Source organism: Sciurus vulgaris (assembly GCF_902686455.1).
Source record: "Sciurus vulgaris genome assembly, chromosome: 12".
In the NCBI taxonomy this organism is placed as follows: Eukaryota; Metazoa; Chordata; class Mammalia; order Rodentia; family Sciuridae; genus Sciurus; species Sciurus vulgaris.
Genome location: NC_136473.1, coordinates 24,723,111 through 24,736,175, shown reverse-complemented (window position 1 = coordinate 24,736,175; position 13,065 = coordinate 24,723,111). Strand labels below are relative to the sequence as shown.

Here is a 13,065-nt window from a genome sequence, read left to right as displayed (position 1 = left end):
AAAAATATCTTTGTAAATATCTAGGTTGATTTGTATGAGATTACTTATGAATATACTCTACAATAAAATTTAATACTTAGTTTAAGATTTCCTTTCTACTTAAATATGCAGAGTTTTTGTTTTGAAACACTTTAGTTGAAATACAATATAGGCTAGTTTTATGAAACATAATACGTGTAGTCAAAGCTGAGTCTAAACATTTGCCTGCTTCATTTGGCAAGCATGGAAGAGGGTTTCATAAAATGATTTGGTGAACTAAACTTTTATTTCATTCCAGTCTATATTAATTTTTCCTCTAGGTAAATAAGAACCTTGAGGTTTTTATATTGAATAATGCCATGGTGAGCTGTTCTTTGGATAGTGAGGAAAGAATAAGAATTGTAAAAGTAGTTTATGAAAACTGCCTCTCCCATTATTTTTCCTTCCCTAAAAGTAATAGGAAAATGTTAGTGGTGGGTTTTTCTTTATGTGCTTGCATGGAAAGTGGACTGGGAGAATGTAAGATGAAAATTAGGCCACTCGTTACCAGTATCATATCCATGTTTTGTTTGGGTAGATTGAGCTGAAAAATAGCAATCACTGATCTGTCTTAAAGTTAAGACTTAGAATTTATAACCCATGAAACATATTTAGGTGGTTATTGTATTTTGGGAACATTTATAATCATATAAGTATTTGAAAAATTAGGTTTGCCGGACATTGCAAGGTCAGATTGTAGCCTTGTTAGGTCTTGCTTGACTGTCAGAAGGTGACTTTGCTTGTTCTTTAGTCCTTCATCAAACATACCCAAGGTGTTTGGGGCAGGGCAGGGGGATGACTGAGAAATGCTGTGGTAAAAGGTAGGTTAAATAAAGCATATCTTATATCTTAGTAATTGTATAAATGATAATTTGCAATTCAAGAGTAAATATTTAACACTACCTATAAAATGACAAGTGTTTTTTATGAAAATAATTTTAGATAAACTTTACTTCAGTAACCTTTTTCAGATCTTGCTTTATTGTAATAGTGATGTCCTAAGTTTTACAGTTAATTTTTAAAAAAGTCCTCTCTTCTTTTTGATGAATGTATCACATCTACTACTCATGGGAACTTTTGCCTCCAATTTTTTTCTTTTCCTCCCCAATTTTTTTATTTTTTTATTTTTACTGCAGGCAGTTTTTCAGGAACTCCAGGCAGTGTAAAATCATCTTCTGGAAGTTCAGTGCAGTCTCCCCAGGATTTCTTGAGCTTTACAGACTCAGATCTGCGTAATGACAGTTATACTCACTCCCAACAGTCATCATCAACCAAAGATGTACATAAAGGAGAGTCTGGAAGCCAGGAAGGGGGGGTAAATAGTTTTAGTTCCTTAATTGGTCACCCTGCGACCTCAGCTATTTCACAGCCTAAAAGCTTTGAAAGTTCACCTGGAGATTTGGGTAGTTCCAGCCTTCCTACAGCAGGATATAAGCGGGCTCAAACTTCTGGCATAGAAGAAGAAACTATAAAGGAAAAGAAAAGAAAAGGAAATAAACAAAGTAAGCATGGGCCTGGTAGACCCAAAGGAAACAAAAATCAAGAGAATGTTTCTCATCTCTCAGTTTCTTCTGCTTCACCAACATCATCTGTAGCCTCAGCTGCAGGAAGCGTAACAAGCTCTAGTCTCCAGAAATCTCCTACATTGCTCAGGAATGGAAGTTTACAGAGTCTTAGTGTTGGCTCATCTCCAGTTGGTTCAGGTAGGGATTTGCCCATCATTGTTCTCTCTCAATCTCATCGCAACCCACTTCTCTACCCCAAAAAGTTTAAAATAGTTATTATGATAATACTTTGAATTACTAAGTGATATCTAATTAGCATGATGTTTCTTAATTTATTCATTTCTTAATGAAGAAAGTAAAAATATCTTAAAACCTTAGAAGGAATTTGGTATTTAAATGTTTGTTACTAATCTGATGTTACTAATATAAATGTAGGCTGAACAGTTTATCTGGTCATCCATTACTTAGAAACACCTAAAATCCATTTCCTATGTTTATTTTTGGTTCACCTTCTAATATTTTAAAAACCAACCCAGAATTCATATTTAATATGTGAAAATTTTGGCATTATGTTTTTGTTTTGTTTTTCTTTTTTTTTGAGATAGAAAAAAGGGATTTATTGAAACAAAAGTATACTGCCTAAGAGAGGGGCAGGCTCACTCACCACGACTGGGAGGTCTAGAGTGTGTGTGTGTGTGTGTGTGTGTGTGTGTGTGTGTGTGTGTATGTGTGTTTTCTAAATTTGTTTTAGTTGTTGATGAACCTTTATCTCTATTTATTTATACGTGTCTCTGAGAATTGAATACAGTGCCTCATACATGGTAGGTGAGTGCTCTACCACTGAGCTAGTGTTTGTGTTTTTAGCTCACTTTTTCTAAATGTCATTTTTAGTCTTCACTAATTTTTCACACAAATATTGTGAATTATTTTATTTGGAATATTTTTATCAACCACATTTTGTTTTCAGGGGATACCTGAAATGATTTTTGTTTTCTAGTATGTTTAGTGATTTTACCATTATTTTTATTATAGTACAAGTGAGTTTATGTTATTCACATCATTGGAATGCTTCTGTTACCTGCAGTTTGCTTATGAATATTATCAGTTTTTAAAAGAATTATTGAAAAATGCACATTTTTTAAGACAGAGATGCCTAACATTTTAATATTAACTAGAGTATCAGTGTTATCTTTTTAAATTGAATCTTGAATATGAGGTAAATGGTTTTCAGGAAATATTGATTATAAACTATCTTTTTTGGTTTTATATTTCTTCTTGATTAAATAATGGGATTTTATTTAAAATTAACTATTGTGGATTATGTCTGTTCTACTTGTTGGTGGGGAGTATAGATAGGAAATAGTATACAGAAATCAATACAATTCAATGAATGGTTTTATATTTCATATTATATATTTTATAAATGTACAACTTTGAATTTTTTACTGGTGCATATGCAAACTTTAATAACAAACATAAGAATGACCATTCCAAAAGAGAAAGGAGCATTATGGGTTAAGATGAGATGTGACAAATAGTAAATGTAACTATCATTTATGATGTATTCAATTTTGTTAAAAGCTTTATATTTACTATCTCATGTAACAGCGTTTTGTATAAAGGGTTATTGTTGCTTGTATTTTATAGCTGATAAAACTGAGACTTTGAGAGGTAGACAAGATGCCCAGGATTACAGAATCAGATTTCTTTTTATTTCTAATAAATGGCTTTGGTACCTGTAGTGAATCTGTGGGCCAGGACACCCTCCCTAACTCACCCCATGAGACCAAAAATATATGACAGTTAGCCTTAGTACTTTGTCACAAAAGTAAATTTAAATAACTCTACTTAGAAAAAATTGGGTTCATATTATTTTTAGCAGGAGGCATAGTAATCAAATTGAGTACTTTACTGAGAAAATTAAGCCTAAATTTGCTTTAGTGGAGAGCGATCTTCAGTAGTTTCCTGTAGTTTTGAAGCATAGTCTGAATTTTCAGTCTGAAAATTCCTGAATTTTTGTTTGTTTTGTTTTTGTTTCTTGCAGTACTGGGACTGGAACCCAGGGCCACACACTAGGCAAGTGCTGTACCATTGAGCTATATCCCCAACCCTGAAAATCCCTGAATTTTAGCACACATCTTCAGATTAGTGTAATTAAATAATATTAATTTACATCCCTAAAAAGATTTTCTAACTGTTACAGATTTAGGGGAGACTTTAGGCCTGGCTAACTATGTTTCTTATGGGATGATTACTTTCAGAGGGCAGTTTTTGCGGTACATCTGTGGCATTAGAAAATGGATTTGTAATTCCTTTACCTTACTGTTAGGTCATGTTAATTTAGGGGGAGAATTCCCAGAGATACTGTTATTTCACAAAAGTAAATAACACATTGTGCTTGCTGGGAATTTTTGAAAGTTAGGTTAAAATCACTCTGAAGATTGTATGTTTTGATAAAAGCTATAATTATGGATAAGATCACTTACTTAAAGCTATTTGACAAATAGCTTTTTAATCCTGTACATATTATTAGGGTATAAGTAAGAGTATATTCTTACTGATAAAACTCTGTAGAAAAAGTATTATCTAGAAGCTTGCGAAACGCCATCTATATTTAGGAATTATGCCTTCTTGACCATAAGTTAAGAATTACTGATTACTGATAGACACTATGTGCCACACACTGTGATAAGCACTTAAAGAACATTTAGTGTTATTACTTTTATATAGAATTGTTATTTAACTCATTATATAGAACAAGAAACTTGAGAGTTATTACAGCTCTAAGTGGTGGATGTATGCATGTTCCCTGAAATATGAAATTTGACAGATGTTTGCTTGTTGAGGGTCTAAAACCACATTAGTATAATGCCAGTCATATTTTAAGCAAAGAGGATCCATGAGTAAATTTGAACCAGTAATTTAATTTTCAGAACTAATATTTCCTTCTGATATGAAAAAGTTAATTTTTTTCCATTGGACTAATTTTAAATTGAGAGGGCATTTAGTAATTGTAAGAGCAGGGATCTTTTCCCCATATAAATAATTATAAAGTAGGAAATGTCTACTGTGTACTGCATCATCAAAAATTGTTTTCATGCCGGCACAGTGGCACATGGCTCTAGGGAGTCTGAGGCAGGAGGATCATAAGCTCAAAGTCAGCCTCAACAACTTAGTAAGACCCTGCCTCAAAATAAGAAATAAAAAGGGCTGGGAATGTGACTCAGTGGCTAAGCACCTCTGGGTTTAATCCTCAGAACCCTGCACCCCCAGTTGTTTTTTATGATATTCCTTTTATAAGACTGATTTGCTTTAATGTCAAGCAAGTTGATAATTTAGTAATGGTGAAGATGACCGTTGTAAGCACCTGTTGGCATGATGTTATACCATAACATCTATTAATACTAGCTCTGTTATGTTTGTCATGTTCACTGCTCTATCTGTACTGCCAGCACAGTGCTTTGAAGATAATAAACACTAAACATTTCTTTAAAAAAAAAAGAATGAGAATACTATTATTAAGCACTGAGTGCATATCATGTGGGTAGTGGTATCCCATGTGATTTTTGTACTTGATCTTCCAAATGTATGTAGTTAGGCTGCACGTTAAACTTTTTTTTTTGTAAGGCTTTTGCTATAGCATTATAGTCTGTGAGGATAAGAAATTTTATTTTAAGTTTGAAAAGATCATGTAGAGATTGAATTCTACTTCAGAATAGCAGAAAACGAAGTTCAACAATATTACCAGGAGAGGACTTAAATGTATGTTTAGGGTATAAGCCTAATAGGAGTTTTTAGCATAGTTGGTGGTAATATTGGTTAAATAGGGTAGGATGCTTTCATGGAGAGTTGAATTCCAGGCTGAAGAAATCAGACTAATCATTTAATGGTGGTCTTTCTCCTACAGTAAGCATTCTGGGCTCAATTTTGGTGATTTATCAGTATTTAAGAGTTTATTTTAATTGAAAAGAAAAACTATTGCCTCATTTAGCTTATGGTAATGGTAATATCCTATGTTTGAGAGCACTTAAAGGTTTCTAAAGAACACATACTTTTAGGTACTGTCATTCATTCCGGGTAGGACAGCTGCTGTTGTTAGTATTACTATTTATCCTGTTTTATCATAAACTAGGACATAAAAGCAGAAGTAGAATCAGATTCTAATGGTGTGATTATCTCTTGGAATCGTTAAAAGCATGAGTTTTAACAATTAGAATTATTTCATAATGGGTTCTAACTGTAGCAGAGTATAGATATTTATTCTAGAAGTTCTAGGTAATACAAGAATAGAAACTCCTTGATCAAATAAGGAGTTTACAGAGATTTTATTTGACTAAAGGTTTGGATTGTAACATTTGCATTAGAATTGAAGTACATCCTGATAAATGGCCTATTATTCTACAATGACTTATACAAAATGATCATTAGTATTTTGTTTTGAGTGACTGCTACTTGGTTTTTAAGTTTTGGGCTTTTAGAGTATACTAAGGTTTTGATTGAATTTCTTCCTACAGATATTTTTTTGGGGGGATCCAAATAATTAGGTACCCAGTGTTTTGAAAATCAGTACTCTAGCATTTGGAAGAGTTGACATGCTGAACTTGTCCTTTTCCTCTTTCCAGTTTATCTCTTCTACATTATAAGAATTTATGATTTACTAAAGTGAAAGTTGTACAACATTTTTTTCTAAACAAAAATCAGGATCTTATTTTTTCTGAGAAAAATCTTGTTCATTAAATGACAAGAGGTCAATGTGTTAAGCATTTACTTCTTTTCTTGCAGTGGACTGTGTCTTTTCAAAGTATATAATTTACCATTTTTAAAAACCTAAGACCTTAGGTTGTTCAATATAGCATTGCCTACCATGTTGTTCCTAAGATAAGCTATTTGAAAATGTATTTCAGGAGTGAGATTCTTTAGTGGTGATAAATGTTACAAAAGGAGATTTTGGAAAGATGCTCCTTTGATTGAGATCAGTTTCATAGAGTAAGTTGTTATAGCCTCTTCTAAATGAAAGGTTATGGAGCTTTAGTGTGAACTCTTAGTAAACATCAGTTTACTTAGTAAACATACTTCTATATCATTTCTATTGAGGTTGGTAAAATGAAACTGAGAAGTCTTTCCCTGGTAGAGTATTTCCATTAGTGGTGTTGATTCTGTAAACAAATAAGGAATTATAAAGATACAAATATTAGTCTAATAAACTCTTAACAGTAGATTAAGGATTATGGGCAGTTTGTGAGCATAATTTTAAATATATCTTACTCAAGTTCACAATTTTATAAATCTTGATTATCTAGAGTCATAAATAAAAATCATATAGCACATTACATATTACTGAGACTAGGATATAACTTGGAATTTTTTCTTTTGGAAAATTCCCTGATTTAAAAAAAATTTTGTTTTTAGTTGACAGATTTTATGTATGTATGTATGTATGTATGTATGTATGTATTTATATGTGGTGTTGAGGATTGAACCCAGGGCTTCACATATGCCAGGCAAGTGCTCTACACTGAGCCACAACCTCAGCCTGGAAATTTTCCTGATTTTATTTTGGTCTTTGATGATTTGAGTATTTGTTAGTGCTATACCATGGCTGCCTTTCTATAAAAGTGCTAAATCAGCCAGGCTCGACCTGGTGGCACACACCTGTAATCCCAGCAACTCAGAAGGCTGAGGCAGGATTGCAAATTTGAGACCAGCCTGGACAACTTAGTGAGACACTGTCTCAAAAAATAAAAAGTGCTGGGGATGTGGCTCAGTGATTAAGTGCCCCTGGGTTCAGTCCCCAGTACCAAAATAACAATAATAATAAAAGGACTAGATCAAAGGCCAGGATAGCCATATTCCAATTTTTTCACATCAATAAAATGCTTCTGCTATTATGAATATCCTTTGATTATTTTTTAGCACCATTCCAGCTACTATTTTTTCAATAATGGACCATGTCAAACCCCTCAGCAGCCACCCACCCCTTTAAATCTTGCTTGTATTATATTTGTTAATGAGGTATTAAGGTGAAAAATTCCCTACTGTGTCTCATTTTTGAGTGCCTACATTGTTTCTAGATGGTTGTTCTGAACTGGACTAATGTTTGAATCTTTTAAACAGCCTTTCATGTAACTTTTTTTTTTTTTTAAACATTACAGTGATTACAGGTGTGTGCTGGCTTTTTTATTTTATTTTTTTAACCCAGCTTTGTCTTTCTTCCTACCTCAAGTTACTCAGGGTAGACCATGGTTAGATTTTTGAGGAACATATGTAAGCAGATGTGTGGGTGATGGTTTTCTGGGAACTTCTGTTGTACATATAGTTCCTTGGGGGCATGCTTTTGGTAGTGGTATGCTGGGAATTCTTGGTAAACTTTTTACCAAGGGTTAGCCTTAAGAGAATATCAATTCTTCCCAGCAGCCAGATCTTTTGAGTTACTCCGTGTCTTGATCTTGGTTTTATAATTTATTTTCCCCTTAGTATGCTGTATTGAAATTTATTCCCCATATTCTGAGCAGCTTTTACTTCTAGCACTGTTTTATTGTTTCAGGTCACTCTGCTTGTTTTCCTCATGTGGGTGGAATAAAAGAATAAAAGTAACATCTCATTTATTCACTGTCTTTGTCAAAAATGAAAGGTATAAGGAAGTGAACTAAGTGTAATTTAATGAGTTTTATGCTGTTATATAAGTCATGATGGATTTCTGTTTATGTATAAACTAACTATAATTCTTAAATTGTAATTTCCACTCGGCCACACTGTTAAATGGTTTTTGATAAATTGTTCCCATCTAATGAATTATCTAAAGTGCATTAGTGTATCTTGTTGCTAACTATTCTCTCTCTCATTAATGAAGTCGTTTGTTATCAGATACTTGTTATACAGATTTATTTATAAGCTCTTTTGCCTTTTCCTTACCCTTTGTACATACACATTAATAAATTTGTGAAAATTCCATTTTGTTTGGTTCTCTTCCTCTTATATCCTATTAGCTTAAAATTTTTGTTCCAACAGTTTGGTTTGATCCACTTCAGCTAGACTTTTAGATGGATTCCCCACATTTTTCTGGTCTGTTTCTTTTTCTTCCTTTAAGTTACTGGCAACTTCTTTGCTGATTCCTTTCTCCTCCCTCCCAACAGAAATTTCCATGCAGTATCGGCATGATGGAGCTTGTCCAACAACTAGTAAGTTGTCCAACTGAGTTGGTAACCCTGGCTTCTTAACTCGTATTTTAGTGACTTTTCTAGTATATTTGCCCACCTTTGAATCTCTGAATTTTATTTTTCAAAATACAGTTCTTATTTTAATTTGTTCTGCAAAGATAATTAGCATACAGCTTTGTCTTGTGTTCAATATTGTATTACAGTCAAATTGTGGGCAAATTTAAATTATTATTGGCCTTTTAATATAATGCTTCTGTTATAGAATTGTGACTTCTGCCTTTCATAAAATATTTTCAGTATTTTGGTTTCTACTAGTCTTAATATTAATAAAAATTTTCAATATTTGTACATTGGCATTAGGTAGCTTCCTGTACATGTTGTGACTTCTTATACTGAAACTTGGGAAATTAGAATGTTTGATAGAATTAGATGACATAATGAGATTTTTCATTATAATAAATGTCCTGTAGGTTTACCTGTATAGAATTACAAGTTATAGAGACTCATTTTTATCAAGACATTGCATAGATAACTAAGCATATTTTTAAAAGTGATTTAAAGATAAATATGTATGACACTAAGGAAATTGTCCCCATAAAGGCAATATATCTAACATCTCAGTTTAGTGGGTAATATATTGGCTTATGGAATGCAGTATTCAGGAATTTATACTATATAAAAACTGAGTGAAGTTTGCAGTTTTAATAATCAAGCAAATAGTACATGAGAGACTTACTGAAATTTTATTATTTTGATTCAGTCTATGCCTATGTATTTCTTTTGTGTGTTTGAAAATGATCTTAACCTGAAGTCCTTTTTTCCTCACCTAAAAGCTTTCTCAGAGTTGCTGAATGCAATACACAATGGTAAGTTTCATTAGACTCTTCTCTGGTGGTTGATTTATCACAAAGGTTGCCTTTTGTCAAGAATCCCAATTGAAAGCTAGCATGTTCTATAAACATGAAATCCAGTGCTGTGGTGAGTCCGTTGTTTAGCACCTCAGTGAAAACTTAGTAGATTGCCTATAGGAGGATGATAGGCCAATACAGTTCATCAGCTTGGCTTTTATTGTCTCTTTGTGAAACAGGATGATAATAATGTTGTTCTAAGTTTCTGAAAGTCTTTTTATGTATGCAAATAGTTTTCCTAGTTCTTTTGAGCTATTTCTTGCCAGTGCAGTTAGTAGTTAACATCTACATCAGGAATTTGCTACATCTCACCTCCTTTATTTTTTAGAATTTTGATTTAATAATGCATTGTATACTTTTATTACGTACCCTTATATTTCACTTAGTGTATAAGTGGAAGAAAGCCTTTTAAATTGTGTCTGCTTTGAGTCAGGTTTTATGGTGGAGTTCCATCTTTTCCTGGGTTGGATTTTGAATTGGCTTGTAAGGCAAATACTGTCACTTTTCATTTTTGTGAATTATGATGAGGATCAATCTTGTAAAAATGTGGAAGGATTTCTTTAGCTTCCCCAAGCACCTTCCATTATCCTTTGAGCTTCAGAAATACTCCTTTGAATCTAGTGTCTACCTGTGTTGATTTTATTTCTTCAAGATTGTATATGATTCCTAGAAGTTTTCCAGTACATTTTCTGTAACTTTGTGAAATATTGTATATTTTGCTAATGTAGTTTAATTTGTGGCCAGTTTGCATTGTGTTTGGGTTATATTGTCAGGTATTTACAGTATCAACAGTAAAGAAGAAACCAAAGGCAAAATGAACATCCATAGATGCTCTTTTATTGCTTTGAAGGTGTGGGGGGTCAAGGTGGAAAATATGAATGTGATCACTTTGTTAATGAGTATATTTATTTATAACTTTTGCTGCCATATGTAACCTGTAACTTAGAGACTTAGATAATGAATAACAAGGAGCTTCTGAACATTAGATATCTAGAGGAAAAAGGAATTGGACATATTCTTGAGAATAAGCATGTTAACATTTTTGGATAAAGAAGTATAAAAGCTGAAGAAATTTAACATCTTTTTCAGTGTGTCTATAAATTTAGACTTATTTAATTGATGAAATATTAGAGACCCTGTTATACTTAGGGTAAAGGAAAGTAAACATCATTGGGAAAAGTTGAATCAACTGAAATACCTCCTTTGATGCTGTCATTCATTGACAAAGTACTGGGTTGTATTAATTCAACAGGATAGTTGACAGGCACTTTACTATTTCAAACACAATCTCCTAAAATTCAAAATTTTAAAGATTTTCTGATATCATTTCTATGATACTAATTTATTTAACCTACAGAGTAACATGACAGTTTTGAGTTTTAGAAGATTGTGTTTGTGAGAAGACTATAATAGTGTAGTCGGGTGTTTTGTGTTTTCGGTCACATAATACGGAAAAAAGAAATGTAACGGCCTTAAATTTTTTATTATAAAGCCAAGTATAGGATTGATAACCAGTGAATGATATTTAGCTTGTGGGTGATTTCTCCTTTTTTTCCAAGTGTTAGTTTTTTTTTTTTAAATGTGGTAAAATACACGTTAAACCTAATTTTTTTTAAACTGATAAATACAAATTGCATCTATTAATGTAGTAATGTGATTTTTCATTTCCTATATATACTATGTAATGTTTAAGTTGGGTTAAAATGTATCTTGCTCCCCAAATATATCATTTTTTTATGGTATAAACTTTTCAGAATCTTCTAGCTTTTTGATATGTATAATACATTATTGTTTTCCATAGTCACCTCACTGTTGATAGCACAGCAGAACTTCTTGCTCCTATCTGCCTGTAACTTAGTACTCATTGATCCTAATTTTTAAGTTAAGTAATGTTAAAATTTTTCCTATTGTTGTACAGGCAATATCTAAAATCTCTATTTTGCAATGTTGAAGTGATACAGCTATTAAACATATTCTCCTTTCCCAGCTTCAGTATAATGTTGACTGGAATTGCTGAGAGTACATATCCTTGTATTTTCCTTTCCCCTACAGAGGAAGCTTTCAGTTTTTAATCATAAATATGTTGGCTGTGGGTTTTTCCTAGATGCCCTTTATTAGACTGAGGAAGTGTTATTACTCCCTCAATCTTTTTTATTTGTTTTGGGTTTATTCAGAGTTTCTGTCTCTTCATATTTATTAAAATTTGCCCATTTCATCTGTAATGCCTAATTAACTGGCATACTGTCATTCATAGCATTCTCTTATAATCCTTTTTATTTTTCGTAAGGATAGTACTAATAACCTCCTTTTATTCTGGATTTTAGTAATTTGAATCTTTTTTCCATTTTCTTGATGAGTATAGCTGAAGGTTTGTCAATTTTGATGTAAGAACCAACTTGTGATTTTATTTTCTTTATTATTTCCTAATTTTATTAATCTCTGTTCTAATGTTTATTATTTCCCATTTTCTGTTTACATTGGTTTAGTTTACTTTTTATAGTTTCTTAAGGCGAAAAGTTAGGTCGTTGATTTGAGATCACTGTTCTAAAAGTAGTTTTTTTTTTATGCCGGGCGTAGTGGTACATACCTATAATCCCAGTGGCATGAAGGGCTGAGGCAAGAAAAGCCAGCTTTCAGCAACTTAGCGAGACCCTGTCTCAAAATAAAAAAAGGGCTGGGAATGTTGCGTAGTGGTTCACCCCTGGATTCAATCCCTCTTACCAAAAAATAAAACTAAATGGAAGTAGGTCTGTTATGATTTCTTTGCCTGTGCCTTTATTGTGTTTTCCCCTAGTGCTTTCTACTCTTCGTATTACTTCTCCCATTCACATTCTATTGGAAAACATATCCTTGCTACCCTACCCCGGCCTGAACCCAGTCAAATGTTTTACCACTGAGCTGCATCTTCAGCCCTTTCTCTTTTGAGACAGTTTAGCTATGTTGCCAAGGCTGGCCTCAAACTAGCAATCTCCTTAAGAACTGGATTACAGGTATGCTGCCATGCGTCGCTCAGAAATGTATGTACTTAATAGCTTCAACTGTCATCTGTTCTCTTTAGCTCTCCAGATCTGTGCCTCCTAGACTTCCTCCTAAAACCTCGACTCATATTTCCAGAATCCTAATAATCCTTAGTTCTTATTTTCCGTTCTGTTACCTTCTTTTGTGTTTCTTAGCTTTGTATGGTACTCAGCCACTGAAACCAGACATACACTAGGAAGTTAACCAAAACTCTCCCCTTTCATTTTCTTGATCATTTTTTTAAAAAACATTTTTTTATTATTTAGCAGTTTTACTTTTCTTCCTCTTTTCATTGCCCTTGCTTGGTTAAGTCAAGCATAATTTGTGTTCAGTCGAGTATAATTTGTCATCTGAACTTTTTCAGCAACTTTAAACTTCACACCATTATCTGATCCCTTCTCTAAATGCTTGGCGAATTGATGTTCTATCTAAAATGCAAATCAGACTGGGCACTGTGGC

General features: G+C 32.9%; 1 protein-coding gene across 16 annotated transcripts in view; it reads left to right on the top strand.

Annotated features, from left to right (window-relative positions):
- Window positions 1-13,065, top strand: part of MLLT10 (MLLT10 histone lysine methyltransferase DOT1L cofactor) — a 175,290-nt gene that overhangs the window by 114,855 nt on the left and 47,370 nt on the right. For 11 of the 16 annotated variants that reach the window (XR_013758102.1, XR_013758103.1, XM_079106312.1 and 8 more), the window contains 3 exons: window positions 1,155-1,721; window positions 8,657-8,701; window positions 9,514-9,546. Coding sequence is in view for 14 of the 16 variants with exons in the window: in XM_079106312.1 (XP_078962438.1) it covers window positions 1,155-1,721; window positions 8,657-8,701; window positions 9,514-9,546 (645 nt within the window). In the remaining 2 variants the exon portion in view is untranslated. The remainder of the gene's footprint in view (window positions 1-1,154; window positions 1,722-8,656; window positions 8,702-9,513; window positions 9,547-13,065) is intronic. The other 5 variants (XM_079106304.1, XM_079106305.1, XM_079106309.1 and 2 more) reach the window with 5 other exon arrangements.